At 33.7% G+C, this 24,697-nt stretch overlaps 1 protein-coding gene across 32 annotated transcripts in view; it reads left to right on the forward strand.

Moving 5' to 3' along the window:
- LOC120627239 (dystonin) overlaps positions 1-24,697 on the forward strand; it is a 257,601-nt gene that overhangs the window by 182,873 nt on the left and 50,031 nt on the right. For 27 of the 32 annotated variants that reach the window (XM_039895292.1, XM_039895161.1, XM_039895238.1 and 24 more), the window contains 2 exons: positions 12,763-12,875; positions 13,512-24,414. The exons of 1 other annotated variant lie outside the window; for it this stretch is intronic. In XM_039895292.1, the coding sequence (XP_039751226.1) occupies positions 12,763-12,875; positions 13,512-24,414 (11,016 nt within the window). Of the gene's footprint in view, positions 1-4,577; positions 4,706-12,074; positions 12,243-12,762; positions 12,876-13,511; positions 24,415-24,697 lie in introns of those variants that run through there. 4 more of the 32 variants (XM_039895379.1, XM_039895385.1, XM_039895345.1 and 1 more) reach the window with 2 other exon arrangements.

Consider the following 24,697-nt stretch of genomic DNA (forward strand, 5'->3'; position numbering starts at 1 on the left):
CGGCTACTTTACTAGAGTCGGTTCTGAATAACAAATTAGATACGGATTTTTATTTTATGCCTACGGAACGTGTTTACCGAAGATTTTAACATGATCGTAAACAATCAATAGGTACTCTGAATACAAAAATATTACGTAGTAAAATATCATACACGCGAATATAAGTTATGTAAATTTTATTATTGATTTTTGCCAGGCCGGCGTTCTTGGTTTCTATATCGTTATCGTTGGATCTTAGTTACTAAGTAATTCTATCAATATGCTAATTGCGTATTATAGTTGAAACTTCTTTCTATGTTTCCCGCACATTATCATAGAATAGTCGCTACCTGGAGCGCTAGAATATAGGTAACGAACAACCGAACAATTTAACAAACAGACATACTTTCATATATTTTCTATAATTAGCAAGGACACCATTCTTCATAATTCTTCTTTTCCCAATTAATTGTATAAGCGTATCTCTTCCGCCTAACAACCCTTGTGGTATTGCGTTTTGAAATAATTTCACATACCTAATATTCTTCTCAAAATGTTTCTCCGTCCACGCTACACACCTATGAAACTTATTACCTGAACATATTATATAGAGAGAAAATATTTTTTTTTTATTAATCTATAAACAGATATTATTAATATTATTTATTAGTATTTAATATCATATTTATGTTATTGATTTTCAAATTATTAATGTATTAGTATGTAGAATCTTATTAATTTGTATATATTTAGTAGTTATCATTAATTATATTGTACCTTTATTTGACCTTATTCACTTAGGGTGGCTGGAATCTCTTGTAGAGAAAAGCTTTCCTTTGTTAAATATTGGATAGAAGCAGGCGTTACTTTGCGGAAATCCATGATATATTATCAAAATTAAGCTTAATTTGCTATACTCCGCGAAAAGCAGGAGAATCTGTGTGGTGCAATTTATAATTTCTTCAATCCTTATACCCCACACCAAACAGATCCTCGGCAATACACCCTCTACGCACGTTCATTCACTTAACAATTATTCATTGTAAAGTCAACATCTCCTGATGATGCTCCGGTTTCGGAGCGAAACGTGCGTAGAGGGTGTATTGCCGAGGATCTGTTTGGTGTGGGGTATAAGGATTGAAGAAATTATAAATTGCACCACACAGATTCTCCTGCTTTTCGCGGAGTATAGCAAATTAAGCTTAATTTTGATAACTTTCCTTTGTTTACTTCATAAGTTTATAATCAACAAATCACAGCCTACTTGCAGAAATAATAACAGACATTTACATTTGTTCAATATTCAATTGTGTACGTCAAAAAACTCTGGATGGATTTCTAAGACAAAACCTTCATATTCGGGTTTTCGTTTGATGCCCGCCTCAAAAACAAACCATGTATTCTCTAAAGACTTACGGACATCATGATTTAATATGTAGTAATATGCTACAAAGGAGTACTTCCAAAAATAATACGCAATAGAGAATTTCTATAAAATTAACTAAATCGAGGAGCAGTTTAACATTATATACCAAAAACAGCACGAGCAATTTAGGTGACTCTCAAACGTAAATGCTATGATCCAATCCTAGTCCCGTATAAGGTAGAACAACACCCACTCTCTACTCTGTACAGAAGACGTGGGTCGATAATAAATGTTTTATTGCGGATCGCGTAATTGACTTCATACCGAACACAAAGGTCGGCTTAGGTGCTTTATGACTTCTAAATATCGATATATTTTCTCCAAGTTTTTAACAATTGTTTGACCTACTACGATTTACATAACATGCATATTCCATCGGTTATCAGAGCCCTACGGAATGGAATGTAATCTAAGCCCTAATTATTGTCCATGGCACGTAAAAAGAAACCTAATATTTTGAAATTTCTACAAATACTTTAATTTTCGGTCGTAAATGTTGTGTTTCGATTAAATTGTTAAAGATAATAATTACCTAATGTTTTAGGCTGAGTTTTTTCTGGCCTCGGCCTAGGCTAGTTACCACCCTACTGACAAAGATGTTCTGCTAAGCGATTTAACGTTCCGCTACGATGCCGTGGGTTAAATATAACTGTAATTTACCTAACATGTTAGCCCGCTACCATCTTAGAATGCATCAACACAAACAACACAATATCTTACTATTAGGCAAGATTTTAGTCAAGGTAAGGTAACTTGTAAGGAATAAAAAAAAAAAGGAAAAAAGTTGATAAGTAGGTATACCATATTTTTAATAAAGATGACTATGCCTTCTGGGTGTCTTCGAAGATTAAGGAAGGTCTTCTCAACAGACAAGCAATTCAAACTGTTTAAGAATTGATATAATTTTATATCTTGGGGCAATAAAACAAGGTTGCATCTTCCTCAGTAACATAGTAGCTCATTATAGATTCTTTCATAGCATAAACACAATTATCTTTCAGCATGTATTTAAGAAATGCGTATTATCAATGAACATTAAGTACTTACCGATTTCACTTTGTGAAGTTATTTCATCCCATAACGATTAGGTGTATCATAATTGAATCGTTAAATTTGATCGAACAGAGTTTTAAGTGCACCCAATTCGATACCAGATGTTTCTGTTATATATCTCTAGAACCCTTAAAGAGATCAATTACTGTTATGAGCGAAACGATCAGTAATCACATTTTACCTGGTATTATATATACTGCTTGAGACCGAACCATCCTACTTCTGAAGAGTGCTGTTAATTACTATTGAATATTGTCAGTTTTTTTAGACGATAAAAACCTTTAGAGCTGAGGCTAAACCAAGGTGTATTATGTACTCGCGTGCACGGTGGCGTACTAATTTACGATCCATTACAACGAGACAGTCTTGTGATAAATCGCAATTAGGATGCCACTCCGGACACGAGATGAAAAATATTTCTGAATTATTCTTAATTGAAGGGTTTATAGTACAGGTTTTGTTTTGTAAGCGTAATTAATATCTCAAACAAGGGTCGGAATGAGCTTAATATGAAATCTGCTTAGTTAAACAAATGCTATTTTTATGATACAGAAGAGTAATTGTATCAACAGAAAAACATTTGAAAATTAAATTTAAAGCAATCTTTAGACATTAGCTAATAAATAATTAAAGCCGTCAAGAACATACATCGTCAGTGAATAAAATTGAATATAAATGCTTAATTAATACCGAAAGCATTTATTCAGAATAGCGCGTTCAAAGATGTCTAGAAACTCTTTAGCTTATAATATGGATTGGATATTTTCGTGGCCTCTCCATATTATGAAGCTTTAGAGTTAGTTAGTGTTGGTAATGCTGTAAACGTGCTAATCTTCAGAATAATATAAATAACCAGGTTCTAGATTAAAAATTAAAATTGCGTTTGATAATCCATTTATTAAGGAAGATAGGCTGTATAACATCACATTACAGTCCGTAATAACGTAGGAGAAACTTACGGGCACAGCTAGATTATTTCATAAGAACGCGCACACAACCATTTTTTAGGTTTCTTGGAAGCAGTCAGTTTCGCATTCATCTCACGCAAGATAGAATAATTGTTAGTGTTACATTGTAAATTTAAAATGTTGGAAAAAATCAACTGCTGAGTTACATAATGGCTGCTCGATAAAATCTGCTTTCCGAAACCGTAGTAGAGTTTGACCGAAATGACGTTTCAAATCCGATCAAAATTTCACTAAGATTGGTGAAGCGGTTGATGCGAACATATGCAACAAACAGATAAACGTTCGCATTTTAATAAATATTATTAAAATGTGAACGTTTCTATATATGTTATAGATTCATATTTATAGTAGCATAGAATCTATGATAGAAAGAGATGATTGAGTCCCAGCTATGTCCAGCAGGGGGTATAAAATAGTTGAGAATGATGATAGTAAACTTACCATTTCATATTATTACCACAATGTATTTGATAATCCATATTATCTTCGGTATAAATAAACAATATTGTACGTCGATGATCTCATATCGTCCGTTAAATTCCGTTATTTCACATTAAACATTAAATTAAACGCTCGACTCCTAACTCCCAGTGACGTAATTATGATAAAAACGTGTTTTCGTTTAATAAAATCATTACAGTAACTATACGTACTTATATTACCAGAATATTGTCAAAGGTTCGCAGTTGGTCGCTAGTAATTAAGTTTATAAGGAAATTAAAATGTTATTACTATATTTGTAACGGTAATGAGTGACGATGACATATGACTATACATAGCAGTATGTAGGATGTTTTATGTGCTGAATGATTTGTAAGTGCGCATATATTGTAATAATTGGAATTCATAGAGCAATTTTAGGTGGGCGAACTCACGGGGAATCTCTAGTATACAATAATAATGGTATTAATCCGATAGTCGAGATAAAGTGATAATAGACTAAACAAAAATACATACAAGTTGTTAATAATAGTTACTTTCTTTTCCTGAATGCTAGAATTTATCTGGTTATCTAGATGAGACCACTTATAGACCATAATAAATATGTAAGATTAGAATCGTCATTTATAATCGTTGCAGTCAATTTATCAATGATAGCTATACGATTTGATAGAGTAGGATTTGCGTTCGCTTTTTCAGTATCACGCGAACGACGCAAGCTGGTTGACGCATAGCGTGCCAAAGTAGCGTCTCACTTTATCCGGCTTTCGAAATTCGAACGACAAACTTATAGTGCAAACCAGTGTTGAGTGCCTGCGTTATAAAGTGTTTACGTTTGGTGTGTTTTCGCCTCTGAAACTAAAAAAATTGTTTAGTTAACAAAAATTGTTTCAGTGTAGCAAAATCAATCGGCTGACATATTGTGTTGCAGTATAATAAATTTCAGTTTTCACGATAACTATGCGGTCAAGGAAGTTAAAACTGAATCCTAACTTAAGGTTTTTTAAACCTGGCAATAAAACAACACGAAATTTTAAATCTTGAATATTCACTTGTGCCACATTTTGATTTAGATCGTCTAGGTCATCGGGAAGTACCCCGATTAAAGCTAGTGAGGGGACCTTCAGTTCGGGATTAAGATTTCTATTCCATTCTATTCATCCTATTTACTAGAAACCAGAAATAATAAATTTTAAACAACTGAACAAATGAGGCCATTGAGTTTATTATTCAGTACCTGTAAGTTTCATTTTCATAGTTTACAGAGAAAAAGGGTCCTGGCGCAAGAATGCACAAACCGGCAGACATTTAAGTGTTTTACCTCTTAAAATAGGGGTTCGTTTGCCAATAATAATAGAGGTTCAAGCAACTTACTATATCATAAACTATCAGAGGTGTTGAAAAAAATACGTATACCACTCTAGGCTATAATTGAAGTGGGATACTTATGGAAAATTGTATTCACAGGAGAAATTACAAAAAGAAAATTTTAACGGTCAGCTATAACCAGTTTCAATGGCAGTAGTTTATAAATATTTACTCTTTTGATGAAGGAACTAGGTTAGGGTTCTTGTGAAACAGTATATTTTATTGTACTTTGTTCACTACAATTGTTGAACAGTTACGAAAGATATAACTTACAGGATCACATTTCCAGAACCAGTTACTGAAATATAATTTGTGTTGTAACAGTCTAGACATCGCAGAACATTATATACAATCTAGTCAAACCTTTGTTATTGCCTTTAGTCGTTAAAGTATAGGTATATAATCGTTTTTTGCGGTTTCAGATTACATACGAAAATAGTTGATAACATCTTAGTCTTTAAGGATTTCGTACTTAAATGGAAGATATAGCCCTATAACCCTATAAAGGTTTGACTTTGTCGCCAGTCCACCTGTCACAGCCAATTATTTCTCTAGTACCAAAGCTGTTGACATGCATTTCGGATTATTTATATATAATACTTTCACTAGATTATTCGAATAAAAAACTGAAACGCTTTTTTTGTTTAATATGAGGATATCTGGGGTTTGAAATTGTAAAGAGTGACCTCGGGTTTTTGGACGAAAATATATTTTTGTTACTTAATGTTTTAATACATATATCGCGTCAAATTATCATTTTATATAGGTATAATTATTTTTCTATTGAGTACGGGGTCACACGTACATAAATAACCGCTCAATGGCTGGAGTTTTTTAAGACATAGTATGTATCAATAACACATATACATAACATTAAAATAGGGTTACATTTCAAATGAATTATTGATTTACTATTTGAAGGTTTCAAGTATGAGAAAGCATAAAATAAGTCTATTGACATCAAGGACATGAGGTGATTTGTTTACCTCAATTAATTAAAACCACATTACATTGTAGATGTCCTTCTTAATAACTTCGACCGCTTTGAACTCTATAAAAATCTTTATGACGTAATTTGCTCCATGAAATTATTTCGAATACCTACTTAGATTGATTTTGTTTTTTTTAAATCCACAAACTGGTGATTTGCATTAATTTATACCAAATTTTATTGAATTATCCCTCTTTAAAATATCTTTGTCTATCATATCCATCTCATTGGATTCGAGAGAAAGCCTATGGTAATTACGTTGAACAGGATGACATTCAAGACGCATCGATTGACACGACTATTATCAAAGTTAGCTCAAGAGGAGTTACGGTACCGCAGAACGTTGAAACATACGTACATTGGTTGCTTAAATATATAAACAAATAAGTCGAGCAAGCGGTGATATGAATAGTTGTTGATTGGTTCAGGAAAACTAAAGCTTAAAGGCATTGGTGACTCTTTGATGCTACGTAATGTACATTGACGATGTACGTAATGTACATCGTAGCACTGCAGATTTGTATTTAAAATAAATAATCCTAATGAAGAAACTCTTAGCGAACAGGATGGATCATTATGATCAATGAACCACTAATCAATCTTGATCAATATTGAGATAAAAGATAAAATGTCTGATGTTTTAGTTTAATATTAGGTTAATCATTTCCTAACGTAAATTTCTGAGTTGAATATAAAAAAAAAAAATTGTTTCCTTTTTAAATTCCTCCTTGGTATGAAGTACTGTTTCTCTAAGTGTAATAAATACTCTGCTTTGTTTACATGAAATCGTATACAAAAACGGCATTGAGAGATATTTGTAGCCCTAAATTATCTTGCATTGTGGACACATGAACCTGTCAGTGTCACCTTGATTAAATCAACGACCCAATATTAAAATCACTCGTCGCGTTGTTAAACCTGTTGTATTCTAGAGTAGTGATATATAAGTTTATATATTTATTATTTTACTTGGTATAAATAGTTTGGCTTTATACATATTTTTGCATTGTGATTTGTGATGCCTCATGCCAGTGTTTATAATTCCTAAATGAAAGATTTCCATTATTATTATTTTTATTTATAATGTCTCGTAAAACTGGTAGTTACTAGACACACAATTTGGATTAGACTCATTAGAGATTTAGTCCTAGAACCTGTGGACTAGGACAAATAAGTTTTTGTAACACCATTTGTCTATTCATGTTTCACAAGCGCTCCACATTATTTACAATAGGAGTACGACACAATCTTTTTCACCGGTGTTGTAATATCATTCAATGTTACATTTGGCAAGTAATCCCTACAGAATGAACCCAACCGATTGCCAGGGCACCTATTTTTACTTACACGTGATATTTGCTGCACACAATCGATAAAGTTCGCTGATTTCAATCATACTGCTTAGGAAATAAGAGTTCTCAATTTTTGTACTGGCTATATTACTTAAAGAGTGCGCGTATTTATTTTCATTGGTAGGATGCGTGTCAATAAAACATTTAAATTTTCTAAAAAAAAGACTCATAAAAATTTTAAATTGTTATTAGTTAGCAGTGCCATCATTACCATTAATAAGTTTATCAGTTATTGTTTAGAGCACATTCCCACCATGCTGTTCCAATGCGTGTTGGTGGGCTTAAATAAACAGATAATCACATGTGGACTTAACCTTCTCAATCTGGAAGAGACCCTTGCCCTGTAGTGGACCGGCATTGGGTCGATATGATGAATCACATGTTAATAAAGTAACGGAGTACGACTGCTAAACGTGCTTTACAAGGCACTGGGATGAACACTACCAATTTCCTAACTCTGGATTTGAAGAATATCCAATTAAATTCATAACAATTCTTGGCCCGACCCGGGTATCGAAGCCCGGACCTCGTGTAGTTGAACATGTTAACTACTACGGAGCAGGCACTAATAAATAATTCAAAATTTCTTGATGTTACGTTTAGGTATATGTCATGCACGCAGCGAAAAAAGGACAGTTGAAAATCAAGGTCATAAAATTTTCTGTTGTGACTACCGGGCACATGCGGGCTCATTATTTTCCCCGCAACGAGTCAAGGTTCTTATGGGGACTGAAATAGAATTATTGATTGATATATGTTAAGGATTTAGTTAGAACCTCGGGCACGGGAAATTAAATTCCGAGAATTTTAACAACCTTCTTATCGATTTCATATAAAATGAACAACATTCGTTTTCTAAATATCTGTTTAAAAAATTGATGAAAGTCACGTTGCTTCTTTTCTAAATTATCAGAGCGTATCGCAAAAAGTACTGGACATTTTGCAATCATGCGTTTAATTTGTAGATTTTAACGCTTCGTAGTACATTTTAAATATTAAACTGACTTAATAAAAACAAAAGGTAATACAATCAATTTAGTTTGTGTTATTATGAAATCGACCCTGCATGAAAACTACAAAAATCCCACGGACTTTAAAAATCGAGTACATATTTAAGTCCATTTTGATTTCATATGTTACTATGTATTTGTACGCTCACTGCACATTAATAACAATTTTATCAAATTGCGACCAATCTTTTCTATGGGGTTTTTTTAACCTTTAGTTTGCATGGAAAAAAAAAACTCTTATCGGAAGTGATACAAAGTCAAACCAGCAGTATGTGACACTGAAATCTGTTGATTTGTGGCCCGATTTAGAATGATTTGTAGATTTGATAAACAGAGTAGCAAATCGCATTACCAAAATAATAGTGATAAATTTTCTGCTCTGCCGTAAAGATCGTTAACGTCTTAATTCGGTCGTTGACCTCTTTGTGTTTGACTCGATGTTTTTTGCTACGATTTCTCACTCAAAATATACTTATTGCTGTGTTGATGCAACACAGCGGTATATTTTAATTTAAGGTTTTATGTGTTATCTAGAATATCAATGGCTCAAAAACCAACGTCAATAATTGGGAAGAAGAAAACTGATGATGATGACCGCTAGGAGATAACATCACGGTTAGAAACAGGATTTATGGTGTTTTTAAATACCAGTTTAAATGTATTGATACAGTATGATATTAGTATATCATTACCAATACTGCTTGGGAAAGCTTCTATGGGAAGAGTCAAAAACATAATTTTAAAGAAACGAGTTTTTTTCAAACTGAACAATTAATATCATTGCTACACAATATCTATGTCACTGACAAGTTCATGTTAATCGCACATAACAAAGCTAAGTAAATAGATTTCATACGAAGTCTAAACCACAAAATGTAGATAACGGATCCACCTCTATAAACAAAGTTTTGAAAATATACTCAAATAGTCACATGGAACGGGTTTTACACCTATTTGATAATAAACTAGACATTAAAATATATTATTGAGGCAAATCAACATTATTTGATCTTTTGACATTGATTTTCATTTGGCTGTCCCTGATAGTAGTATTAAACATTCCTTGCACCTCCATACAAGAGTGTTTCGAGTTTTTCATACTGCTAATAAGCTGCTTATAAAATTTCGATATGAACCAACTCTTATTTATCATCGTTATGATTTCAAGGCACTTGTGCATTTTCTGTTTAGGTTAGTCTCGTGTTTATTAACACAAACATACATTCCGAGTCAACTGATTCATATTTAGCTACTACGTTTAGTGCTAATTGTGGATTAGTATTGGGTGAATCTCTGAGATTATCCTGAAGCACTATGTTAAACTTAAACTGCGTCCTTAGAAGGTCTTACAAATAATAAACTTGGCATAAAGTCTCAATAGTTATTATGTTTTGTCAGACTTTTAAAAGAACATCTTTCAAATATCAGAAAACACCGTTCAAAGATTATACTTGAAATACTAATATCAAATATCTCAGCTGTTTGGGAATGACTGACTTTATTTGGGAATTTATAATTTCTGAATTTTCTCTATTTGCTCCACTCTACCTACAAAGACGTGGCGCTTAGCGATTTAGCGTTCCAATACGATATCAGTAGAAACCGATTATGGTATAGGTTTAATATGACTGTTTTTATATGACACTAGCAGGTGAGATTGCAGTCAAGGATTAACTTGTAGTACATGTAGTAGTAAAAAATACTGTAATCAAAGTAGCCCAAATATCTGTACTTAATAATAATAATCCTTATTATCTCGCAGTCAGATAATAACCTGATTTACCTCAACTTACATTAAGACCGCTGTATCCAATTTAGCTAATTGAATAACGAAACCAAAATCAACAATGTATGTACAGCGTTATATTGGATTTCGTTTGAACATTCAATACTTCCGTGGCTGAGTCACATGCAAAGTTGCAGAGTATAGATGAATTATAAAAGACAATTATCTTTACATTATTACGTAAAGATAAACTTTGTACCCCTTTTTATGAAAATTGCGCGGACCGAGGAGTATGTAATCACCCACACTTATAGTTTATATGGAGAAGGAATGCAGAATACTATTTCTTTTTTAATTATGCATACATTACACATTATCAATAAAACATAACACACACACTACTACATATTCGACACAAACACGCATTTATATAACTCTTAAATCATTTTTGGATGATAATTTGTTTAAAAAAATAGGCAAATTGAGCAGCCTTGGCAAAAAATCTTTGATAATTAATCAGTGTGCTGAGTGCGAGATTTTTCATCATTGGGACCAGAGATGGCGCTCTTTCGATACCCTACAAATCATAGTTAACTTTTACGCGATCGAATAGATGAAGAAGTATATTAGACGACTATATCGAATAGATATAGTCTTTCACAAAAAATCTTAATAATATTCAAACTTATTATTCATATTAATCATGGTCGAATTTGGACCACTACAGGACCACTAGTATCTATTAGTGAGCCTGGTTAATTAATTAGTCAAGATTTAATGATAGAAGAGAGAAACAATATCTCCCTCTACTTGGCCAGGACAAGGCGAAGGAGTCGGTGGGATTATATATAACAATAATGAGTAGTCTGGTAGATATCGCTACTTAACAGCCGCCTCGATAGCCGCCTTTTTATCCTACTGCTTGAAGTGTCTGTTTTTTTTTTAATTTTTTTTGTTTATTACACATAAGAGTAATGCCGTATTGTTTTATCACATAAACCAATCACAGTTTCCACACTTTAAATTAACTTATTATTAATCCAGTATCTTATGAACAGTAAAAGAGTATAATTAATAAAAAACACCACGTTCGTTAGAAATTGAATAAAAAGATGAAGTCGTGTTTTTATGTATTTTTTTGTTAAAACTCGGGCTTCGCGAGTTATTTATTAATAATTCCAAAAAGAGCTCGTCATTTATGTAGTTATCGCTTACCTCACTTTTGTGATTAAAGCTTACAACGTAGTGCTATCGTGGTGTTCACAAATTGTTAACGATTCCGATTCAGATTTTACTCAAACTTACCACAGGCTATTTTAGTTTGTGGTATTTATTGTAATACGTAATACTTATAAATTGCAGCCGTCTTTTGAGCACCGCACCGGCGCATTAGAATGCGCGCGCACCCTCGAATATCGAGCTCGTTCCTTCTAACCTCAAAACACCCCTGAACAGCTGTTGTCCGAATTCGTTAAATCGCGTAATGCCAATGAAATAATCAACACAGCAATTCTTCGCTACGACTAGACGCGTCGTAAGCCATTACGAAATGATTTAAATTTAGAATCCACGTTATTATTTTTCGGTTTACGGTTTTTCATTCAGTTTCTGATCTGCACGTTGCGCGGTATACTCGTGCTGTCCCGGTGTTTTCTAGTTGTTAACTTTGATTGCAGTATAATTCGAGCGTTATAAATTATTATTATTTATCTATTGACTTTTTCTTAAACGCATAAGTTATGAATTTATTTATATTTTAGTTTTAAAGAAAATCATCGATACGTTTTTTTAAAATTAAATATGAAAGTCAGTGACCGTGTGAATCATGAAACTTTTGGTTGATCAGTATAAAATATAAATGATATAAGTGCTGTGAACTTTCGTAAAATATGGAGGAGTACGAGTATGACTTCGGTTATGAGTGCCGGGTTGGTATTTAGTGTAGTTAAAAAAATATATCGTTCTTATAAAAATATCGTATTGATTCATAACAATAATTTATTTGTATTGGTTAATCAGTATGAAAATTAAAATATTTATTAAACATTTTTTTCAACTTTCATTGGTTGCAGTTTTTTGGATTCCATCTTCTTTATATACACTTATTTTTTAATCTGTAGCTGATAATAAATCTCTATATTGGTTTTTTTTTAGGGAGCATTATACATGTATAGAGGCATGTTATTTACCTTGTAATTCATTTATAACAATTATGATGTGATTAAAAAAAAATAATCATTTCCATTATACACAAGTTTTTTATTGAGTGCTTATTCAACGACGATTTTGATTTCAAAAATATATTTAAACTCGTAAGAAACAAGTGATTGAGTCTTTAAGTTCAAAAACGAATTGAGTCCTTATATCTCATTATAATCACATTTTTTTTTCGATTATTTCAGGGGATTATAAATTTATCAGTTAAGAAAGTCTTTTTCTATGTTTCAGCGCCTCGTGGAGGCGATGGCGCCGCGTTCAGCACGTTCTTTTCGTCAAGAATTCAACATGCAAGACCTCGCGACCACGGAACACACATACACAACACATTATACCTCTGAAAAGTGAGTACAATATTGTAATTTGAGGTTTTCTCGTAACTACTCGTATTTTGTACAGATGCAGATGTTAAAATTGAATAGCATATAGAATATATCTTTATTTAGAGTATATCTTTATTTGCAAAATACACTTTTAAAGCTGTTACATATTTAAAACGGTTTTAGGTAACAGTGTATTGCCATACATGGCGTGCAAAATTTAAGCATCATGCAAATTATGCAACAAATGTCATTCTGTAGTGAAAAAACATTAACAGTATAAAAGTTCTTATTTTGATATTTTTTTGAGTTCAGATCAAAATACAGTTGTCAACACCCCTCCTCCTGCGGTCGTCGTACGAGGCGATTAGCTTAGTTTATTTTTATTTTGTGATTTAATTAATTAATACAACACAATTCAATTTAATTCGGTATTAATTCGTCAGTAAAATTGTATGTCAAATAGTAAAATCATTATAAAATATTAATTACTAAAAATGTTATTCAATAAATTATATAAAGTCTATTAAAAAAATAGGAAAAAATGGGAAGTTCTTAACACTTTTGTATCGTATCAATTTATATTATGTATGTACATTGTACACACAATGTTTTAATATCCTAAATTCAAATTAAATTTTATTTGCAAAATCACTACAGGTACGTCAGGACGTCACACTTGACAGAGCTTGATGGGCATGCGCCTATCAAATCAATGACTAACGGCAAGTTGAACTCCCCTAACTATACAACGAAAACAATTATCAGCGGCGAGGATGACAGACCAGACGTACGAAATCTTAAACGTGTTCATAAAATGTATGAAGGTCCAAATATTATAGAGTCCAGAGGTATAGTTCATCCCGAAACAAGGGAAATATTGACTGTTGGTCAAGCAATTAGCATGAGAATATTGGACGTACGGACGGGTAGATTATTATCTTCCCCTAATACAAGACAAACTATGACTATAGAACAAGCGGCTAAAGAGGGTTTAATAGATCCAAAATTAGCTGCCAGGTTAACCGGACCTTGCGGTATGACGGAAGATGGAAATGAAGTCACGTTACTCGAAGCAATTCAAAGAGAACTATACGATGCGGAGCAAGGATTAATTGATCCGGCAGAGAAGAGAATCAAGGTGACTATTGACAATGAAAATCCCAGCCAAGGAATGAGTATATCGGACGCATTAAATCGTGGCCAGGTCGATTTGCAAAAAGGCCTCTACAGGCTTCCTAACGGAAGTTATATATCTATAGCAGAAGCCTATCAAAGGGGTTACCTTATTTACAATGAGATTATTAAGATAAAATCAAGCGCTTTGTCTTTATCCGATGCTATTAACCAAGAGCTAGTAGATAATAATGGGTGGATTCTGGATAGGAACTCGGGCGATAGGTTCCAATTGGAAGTTGCGATAAAAAACGAATTAATAAATCCAAATATTCGAGAAGTAGTTGACCCTAAAAACGATAGTAAAATAACAGTTTCTGATGCGATTGAAAAAAATATTATAAATACTAAACATTCTAAATATGTTCACAATATAACTAAAGAAAAAATGACTTTTAAAGAAGCTGCTAGTAAACGTTTCATTTGTAAACCAATGACACTAAAAGATGTTTGTGATAGTAATTTAATGACAAATGATGGAAAAATTTTGTCACCAACTAATAGGACACCTTTAAATATTTTAGAAGCAATATCCGTCGGGGTGCTTGATAGTGACAGTATAAAATGTGTTACCGATACAACCACCGGACAGTTGTTAACGTTGTCAGAAGCTCTCGGCGCTAGGATCATTCAACACGATAATAAGTTCCGCGATAATTTAACAGGAGAAATTTTCACTATTCCTGAAGCAGTTGATCGAGGTCTTATAACCTCTGTATCCCAAAGATCAATTTTCAATATAGATGGTTTTAGAGATTCAAAAACAGGTGAATTTGTGTCTTTCAATACAGCGTTGAATAAAGGTAATTTGAAATACGTAAATGGTGAAACTTTCCTTAAAGCAGAAAGCGGTGACTTTGTATTTTTAGAAGATTGTCCTAAAGTATCCATTGTTCGGCCAGAAGTCTTAGAAATGTTTAACCGTAAGATAGGTGTTACTGAGAATGACAAAGAGTTGACTGTTTTAGATGCAGTATTTAAAAATATTCTTGATCCTAAAACGGGCTATCTTCTTGATTATTCAACTAAAAAACCAATACCATTTAACAAAGCTGTTGAAATGAATATTATAACTCCTGAAGGTGCAGCTTTGTTAAATTCGTTATTAAATATCACTCTTACTCTCCAAACTGTTACTAAAACTGTGAAAAGGTACGTAACTGTAACGAACACCAACACTTCCCGTAAGTCCGAAACTATTGTTACATTTGCTGAAGCAATCCGGCGTGGCCTTATAGATGAAAATACACAAACCTTTACAGATCCAACAACAGGAACTGTGTTTCCCATTCAACAAGCTTTAGATGAAGGTTTGCTAGGTGTTGATCAAAATGAACCACGAATTATTCGGTTGTCAGATCGCGTTACACAAAAAAATTTAGTCCCCGGTCAAGTAGTAGAGTTGAAAATCACTAAAAAGTCATTTATAAAAGATATGCCTATTAGTCCGGAAAGTAAATTACATTATGATAACAGACCTGAGACCGTCAAAAGTCCTGATTATACTACAATACGTGAGTCGACCCAACCTCGAGAAGAAGTTACTCGTGAGATAAGGACTGTAACATTAACATCAGGCAATTCAAATCCATCCGTTACGTCCCATTCTATAAAGAGAAACACTATAGAGCTACCATGTGGAGGCTGGACTCTAAAAGAGTCTATACAACAAAATTTGTTTAATACCGAAACTGGCATGTTTATTATTCCCGGTACTGATAGAGTAATGGATCTCCAAGAAGCGATTAACCTTAACATTATTAATTCAGAATCTGCCACGGTGGTTGATATGAAAACTAAAAATGAAATTTATTTGCATAAAGCAATAGAATTACACATAATAGATAGTACTGGTCATTATAAGCATTCTAGCGGTACATTATCAATGAAAGAGGCTATTGAGCGAAACTTTGTTAAATTTGTTATTTTGTCTACAAACAAGTCTAGTCACAAAATTCTTACAATTACGTCAGTGGCAGGTTTGCCGGATAAAATGGAAATTTCGGAATTACAACACGCACCGAAGCTTGTTGAAGAGTGCGATGATCAATCTATATTAGAACCAGTCCAAGTTGCTCCCGGTGTTATTTACGACCCAGCTACAGCATTAGTCATATCGACTACATCTGGAATTTCTGAGAATATTATTGAAGCTGTTGGTCGTGGCGTAGTTCCCAGTAGTAATGTCCACGTTATTGAACCAACAACTGGAAAACCAATTTCATATAAACAAGCATTAGATAAGGGTATTGTAGATAAAAAAACGGGTGAATATAGAGATAAAACTGGAAGAACAATTAGTCTTGCAGATGCTGCCAAGGTAGGCCTTATAGCTGTTATAGGAACGCCTTTGGTAGCAGCTTCCAAAGTGATTCAGGTCGTAAAAAATACAATGGTTGTCGACCCGAACACAGGTGAAGAACTACCTCTTGAAGTGGCATATGAAAGGGGACTTGTTGACCCAATAACCTATAAAAACTATGAAGATTCTATTACAGAAAAGACTTCAGAAATAGATACAGATGAATTAGTAAAACCACGAATGACTCCTGATACAGAAAAAGACAAAGTGTACAAAAAAGGCCTTACGGAATCTGTTCCTTACAAAAACCAAAAAGATTCTGTTGAGGGTGAACCTGATTCTGATATTATTCGGAAAGGACATGAGTTTAGTAAACCTGGATCAAGTAAGGTATCTATTTCACAAACCTCCAATAAACCTGTATCAGTTGAAGCCGCAGTATCTGAAGGCTTTATAACTGTTGAATCAATTCAAAATAGCCTTTCAGCTGACAATAGAAAAATATCAAATAAGAAAGAAGCGTCTCAAGAGGTTGTTGAACTTTCAAAAAATCAATTTTCTAAGGAATCTAAATATAATACACGTGTAACAGATCGTCAAATCGAGTCCTATTCATTTGATACAAAACCTATAGTCTTGCAGAAGCTTCGGAAACGTGTTGTCATGCCCATAGAGGCCGTTGAAATGGGCTTAATCGACAAAGACACAGCTAATATTCTAGAAGCAGTTAAGTCGTATAAAAATGAAAAAGGCTTACCCATTACTCTTCAAAAAGCTATCGAGCTGGGTGTTGTCGATGAAAATAAGGGAAACATCGTAGATCCAGTTCATGGAGATGTGATTCCTATTAAAGAAGCTCTTAAACGAGGTGTTTTAGATGGTGAGGGCCAGAACGAAGTTTTAATACCGGTAGCTAAAAGTCTAACCATTTCTGATGTTTTAGAACAAGGTTTGCTACATCCAACTACTGGAAAAATAATTCATCCGGAGACGGGAAGCCATTTATCTTTAAGAGAAGCTATCATCTGTGATATTGTTGATCCCTTATCAACCCTTGTTGTGGCGCCTGGACAAGATATAACTCTTTCCGATGCTATTGCAAGAAACATAATAGATGCCGAAAAGAATGTCGTTAAAACTAGTAATGGTGTACTTGATTTAGTTTCTGCTGTAAATACACAAATATTTGTCAATAAAAACAGTCCTACTTTTATTGACGACATACCTCCGGCTGGTATGACGATAGCGACTGCTATAAAACAGAATATTATCGATCCAAAAACAGGTAATATAAAGCATCCTCTTACAAGTGAAATTATTACAATAGGCGACGCTATTAATAAAGGTATGATAATGAACATACCTTTTCCCCAATCTTCTTCTACTGTACCAATAGAAAAAGCAATAAAAGATGGCATAGTCGATCTTCAAGGAGGTACTTTTACTGACCCTAAAACAAAGATAAAAATTCCGATTGAAAAGGCTATAGAACAAGGTTTACTTGCAATAAAACCTAACGATACGTCAGAAGCAGGTGAAATGGTTACCACTATAACCGAAACATTCACATCTCAACACACCATTACTACTAAAATGGTAGAACTCCTAGCAGATTATGTTTTAGTAAATGCGAATGAATTGCAGAATACCAAAACAGGTGAAATAATACCAATCGACGAAGCAAGAGTTAAAGGTATTATTAAAGATGAACACACTAGTAAAGAACAATTTATCACAAGTGACACAAATATTACTTTTGATGATGCACTAAAATTAGGTTATATTGATATCGAACAGGGTACTTTCACTAATCCTAATACTGGCGAAACAGTTACAATTTCTGAAGCTGTAAACAGCGGTCTTATTAATACAGAAGTTTCTGTGGAAAAAACCGTAACCCGTCGTGATAAATATCAAAATTTTGAAATGCTTGATCTTAATGAAGCATTTGAGTTACTCTTTGATGAAAAGACTCAGAAGTTTAAAGATCCGAAATCACCTAACAATGTCATAACATTTAAACAAGCGCTCGAAAGAAATATAATTGATTCCGATTCGGTGATATACAACTTACAGGCTGGCAAACCCATTACATTGAAAGAAGCTCTCAGTGATGGTTTGATTGACAGTAAATCTGGGAAGATTAACGAACCTAATACAGGAAAGTCGTTCGATGTAAAAAAAGCAGCTAAAGTTGGTCTAGTAGCACTGGTTGCTGCCCCTGTTTTAGCAGGAATGGCAGTCATAGAAGGCGCTAAAAATGTATCAAATAAAATATTGAAGCCGAAGCAAAACATTGATAGTAAGATATTAGAAGATATAAAAAAGGTACCGGATACATCTATTAAAGTTCAAAGTAAAATTCACACAAGTGACAGTGTTAATATCTTTCTCCCCTCTCCTATACAAAATAAAGAATCTCGCGAAACGCCCATTGTAAATGAATCTTCTTTGAATTCAGATTTGAATGAATTTACAGTTGACTTTGAACATACAGCTAAAACCTCAGAAATAGACTTAAATGAAGATCATTTGGGTGGACCTGATACTAAAAGTATAAAATCGTCCTCGTTTGATTCACACATAAAACGTGATAGTCATAACCAAACAGAAGACAATTTTTCTCATAATACTGCCATAAAAGCAGAATTTGCTAGTAGAGATGATGGTTATTTAATCGATAATTCTGTAAAATCCGTTGAAATACCAACAACTGCGTTAAAAACTAGCGATGTGCTTAGTGAAAAAAATAATGATAAAGTAGTAAAAAAATGTATACCAGTCAATGCAGAAAACGCTTATTTAATAAAGCCTGAAACAAATGAGGGCAAACCAGCTCATTCTGTAACTAAAGTGGATTCGAAACAAACTGAAATTCAAGATAAAACTGGAATCAAAGAATTTCATCAAACTACCCCAGATGGTAAGGAAATAACGACAATAGTAAAGACAACAGTTTCTAAAACAGAACCAACTGAATATATCACAGAACATACAAGTACAATTGTTACAACTAAGGCTTCTAAAGTAACGACAATTGAAGTTACGCAAAATACTTCTAAAACTTATAATGTTGCTGAAATTTTTGAAAGTCAGGAACAAAGTGAACATCCTAACTTAGTGCTATTACCAGATCAGGTTGACAAAGCTACTACAATAAAAGAAGATTCCGTTTCTACTCCAAAAATTATATTTACAAAACCTGTAGAACAGACCGAGACCCCTCATAGTATATCTAAAACTGAAGATATTCACGCATCTCGTGTTACCAAAGTATTGAAAACAGACGATGTAAATCAACAGGTAACGAAACAAATAGAGTTCAATAAATCTGAACTCTTAGACAGTGCAACAGAAATAATTGATAATGGTGACGATATTCTTGCAGCTATTAACAAAGGATCAATAACGCCTGAATTTGTATTAATTAAAGATCCAAAATCTGGTAAACAAATAACGTTAGAGGATGCTATGAATAGAGGAATGGTTTGCAAAAATACTTTAGAAATTGAAGATAATACAGGTAAAAAAATCAGTTTCTCTGATGCTACTAAGATAGGTTTAGTTGCTATCGTAGGTGCTCCAATTTTAGCAGTGGCGAAAGTAGTCGACTTAGTCAAAAATTCTGTGTCATCAGAACCTTGCGTAGATAAGAAAAAGGTCGAAACAAAAACACTTCGAAATAAAGATATTGCAGCTAACTCTACTGTCGGTACAGATAGAGTAATACCACAGTCTCAAGAAATATTGCAAACAAAGCATCCAGAAATTATCTCACGCCCAGCAGATGAAGTTGACGATAATCGAATGCATAAAAAATCTCCTGAACATGCGGTATTTGATACTTCTAATAAAGAAAATGAAACAAATGATAATGGTAAAACTATATCGGCTTTGTTCATCGATGCTGAAAAGCAACCTTTGCGGGTAATTGATGAAATTACAGAACAAAATGTAACTAAAGTGAAATCCGAATCTCTTAAGGTTATGTACGAAAATGTGCCTTTGATAGATGCAATAGCGCAAGGTATGATCGAACCAAAAATTTGTCGAATTTTGATCAATGGTGTAGAATCTCCACTTACAGTTCAAGATTCTTTGGAGCAAGAACAAATCAGTCGATTCACCGCTGTCGATATAGTATCTAAGAACAGTGTTATTGTAAGAGAAAGTAAACCTCGATATTGCTTATCAATTTCTCATAAACTTACTCCAGAGGAACTGTCTGAAATGGGAGTGTATGACATTGAAAAACAAATATTTATAAATCCTAAAACTGGAGCTAAAATTTCTTTTGAAGAACTTGTATATGGATTGAAAGTTTTTGATCCTACCTCTATTCTAGTGAAAGATTTAAGTTGTAAATCTGATAAATATTTACCTTTTGATGAAGCTATATCGCGGCCTATTATTGATAAAGCTACTGGCCACATGGTTAATCCTAAAACTGGTAAACGTGTATCATTTTTGGAATGTGTACAAATAGGATGGATAGTGGAAACTCCCGAAGATACTTTGATTGCGGAACAGACAACAGTTGAAGTTGCTTTTGAAAAAGGTTTGTATAATCCAAAAACTGGTGAAATTAAGAATGAAAACACAGGTGAGCTGGTGCAAATTGGTGACGCTGTACAGAAAGGCCTTATTGATCAAGAATCATTACTCATGAAAATTCCCTGGAGTAATGAAGTAGTTACTTTATTTGATGCTGTCGAACGTGGTATTATCGAAATACGTGAAGGATTAATTATAATAGTTGAGACTCAGGAAGTTATTGAAATCACCGTTGCTGTTAAACGAGGCCTAATAACCATAGCTCGTAGGCCGATATCTATTGAAGCTGTAATTACTAAAAATATGTATGAACCAACATCTGGTAGGATTAAAGATAATGTCACTGACCAATTATTAGCTATTAATGATGCTGTTTTAAGAAATATTGTGCATCCTACTATATCTGAGATAAAAGACACGTCATTAGAAAAATTCGTTACCTTAGATGAAGCTCTCAGCACAAAACTTATTAACCCTGACACGGGTAAGTTGACAGACAAGAAAACCGGTAAGGACATTCCATTAGATGATGCATTGAAAAAGGGTCTCATAGCAACAAAAACAGTTACATTTTCATTGAATGATATTATTGAGCTAGGTTATTATTCACCCGATTCATGTAAAATATTAAATCCGAGAACTGGAGAAACAATCACGTTGCGAAAGGCTATTGAAGAAAAGCTGATTGATGCAACAGCAATTAAGATAAAAGATGATAAATCGGAGACAGTAGTGTCCTTTGAACAAGCAGTTAAATCTGGTTTAATAGATTTAGATCACGGTATTATTACATCACCCTCGGTTAACCTTAAAGACGCGTGTGAAAAGGGATATTTGCTTAGCGATGTTAAGCCTTGGTCATTACAAGAAGGTTTAGTGCAAGGATTTTATGATCCAGAAACTGGTCTATTAACAATAAATAGCGCTACTATGACACTAGATGATGCTATTAAGGTTGGTAATATCAATCCAGAAGTTTTAACTGTTAAGAATTCCGTCTCCGGGGAAATTATTTCTCTTGCTGACGCAATTAAAGCAGGTATTATTGATTCAAAAGAAGGAAAAGTCAAAGATCCTATACAAGGTGATAAAATTTCTCTTACAGATGCTTCTGAGCGTGGCCTTATACTTCCCGCAAAACGTAAACTTAGTTTACCAGAAGCCGTTTTCAAAGGATTTTATGATCCAAAAACTGGCAAGTTCTCTAATCCGCAAAACAAAGATAAAATGCAAACTGAAAGAGCTATAAGAAAACGTTTGCTAGACCCCCAGTCTACTTTAGTGCACATAGGGGGTAAAGTTATTCCATTTGAATTTGCTGTAGACAAGGGTATTGTTGATGGTAGAACTGGAACTATTTTATTAGGGGATGAACGGATAGATTTTCGCGAAGCATTTGAGCGAGGTATATTAGTAGAAGTACGTAAACCTTTATCACTCATGGAAGCTATTGAAAAAGGTGTGTATAATGAAATCACGGGGCTCTTTATGGATCCCAAAAGTGGTAAAAAATATACTCTTGCTGATGCTATCAAGAAAAATTTAGTTGATCCCCATTCTGTGCATATACAAGACAATAGGTTAGGCAAATGGGATAAGATAACTCTACCAGAGTCTATAGAAACCGGTGTAATCGATGATAAATCAGGAAAAATAAAAAATATTAATAGCGATAATGAAGAAATAAATCTTGCAAAAGCTTTCGAAATAGGCTTACTCGTAGATAGTAAAGCTCCCATTAGTTTACAAAGAGCGCTCCACCAAGGCCTCTACGATGATGTCACAGGTAAATTTATAGACCCATTAACCACTCGTAAAATTACTTTGCATGAAGCTATTAGGCGGTCTGTTATAAGTCCAAAACATCTTTGTTATTTTGATAAAAAATCTGAAAAACCTTTATCATTGACTGAATGCTGTCGAAGTGAAATTATTGATAAAAGAAACGGTAAATTTAGTGAACCCGGTTCGGATATTAAAGTGCCTTTATCTGAGGCAATGAGCTTAGGCCTTATTGTTGATATCGAAAGCGCTGGATTCTCACTTTATGAGACCTTAGCTATGAACATGTATAATATAACTGAACTTATGTTTACGCATCCAGTTACGGAACGGAAAATTTCTCTTAAGACTTCTATTTCGGAAGACTTAGTTAATCCAGAGATATCTCTTGTGAAAAACATTCCTTCTAGTAAATATATTAAGCTAATGGAAGCTATTCAAACAGGTATTATAGATGAAAATGAAAGTGTTTACATCCTACCAAATGGAAGTCAAATTAATTTATTCGATGCAAAGAACCGCGGTCTAATAGTAACTTCTAAAAGAAACCTTAGTCTGGAAGAAATAATAAAGAATGGTCTTTTCAGGGCTGATAATGGCAAAATAGTAGATCCTAACACTAATGAATTTGTAGATATTAAAAAAGCGATTGAATGTAATCTTATTAATCCAGAGCTTACAATTGTAAAGGATAGTTCCACGGGTAAATTTAAACCACTCTTAAACGCAATACAAGAAGGTGATGTAGATGTTGCCAAAGGTAGGTTATTAGATACTAAAGCAAAGAAAACATATAGTTTAGATATCGCGTTTGACAAAGGTTTGCTTGTTACTATCTTACAACCTATAACATCACAAAATATTACTAGACGTTACGTATCAGATAGTTCCGCACCTAAAGAACCAGTGCTTCGAGAGTTTACCTTAGATGAAGCGATAAAATATGAATTCATTAATCCAGATACAGCTTTGATTAAAGATCCCCATAAAAATAAATATGTACCTTTAAAGTTAGCTATTACTGAAAGTATAATTGACAATAACGCTAAGGGACTATTTGATACTCAAAGTGGTAATTCACAAATGCTCTGTTTTGTTTTTGAAAATAGTCTAATCGTTTATATCCGGGAACCTTTAACTTTTGAGCAGGCTATTGAAAGCGGTCATCTAAACATAAGTACTGCTCGGTTTACTGATCCAGAATCCAATAAAGTTCTTACTATTAAAGACGCAGCTTCTTTAGGTTATATTGACCCAGACACAGCGCTTATTAAGGATAATCTTAAAAAGAGGTTAGTTAAGCTCCCTGAGGCTTTCCGCAAAGGGTTGATGGACGCTGAGAAGGGTAACATTCTAGATACAGCTACCTCGAAGCTTAATACTCTTACCGTGGCAATAGAGACCGGGTTGCTTATGACGCCTAAAAAAAGTTTTACTCTCATTGAAACTTTGAACTTTGGAATTTATAACCCAACTACAGGTGCACTGAACGACCCTTTTATTACCACAAGCGTCATTGATCGAAAAAGATTAACATTAGGTGAAGCAATCCAGCAGGGTATAGTTGATCCGTCTAGTACTGTCGTAAAAGAACCAGAAACAGGAAAAATTTGTTCATTGGTGCAAGCAATAGAACAACAACTTGTCAACCCCATTGAAGGCAGACTAGTTATTGACCCGCAGAAAGGAATTAGTCTCGATTTGGTCAAAGCTCTTAAAAAGGGATACTTGCTGCCAGCAGAAACGAGGGTAAGTTTATCATATTTATTGAATTTTTTTTTGCTTCAATCGAGCAAAGGTATTGCTTTACAACTTCCTATATTTTCACTCTTAAGACGGTGATCTATTTTACTTAAGCGTTTGGCTTAAACATTGGCATGGCACGAAAACACCCCCATGAGTTGTCAATGACTGGGTTATAGGCAAAAGTTTTTTTTTTAAATTCAGTCCGAGATTAACATCTGACATCACCTATAAGGCTTATCGGAAGGAAATCGCTTTTGACACAGTTTTTGTATTTTTTTCTTTGTCT

The sequence above is a fragment of the Pararge aegeria genome, chromosome 1 (genome assembly GCF_905163445.1).
Source record: "Pararge aegeria chromosome 1, ilParAegt1.1, whole genome shotgun sequence".
In the NCBI taxonomy this organism is placed as follows: Eukaryota; Metazoa; Arthropoda; class Insecta; order Lepidoptera; family Nymphalidae; genus Pararge; species Pararge aegeria.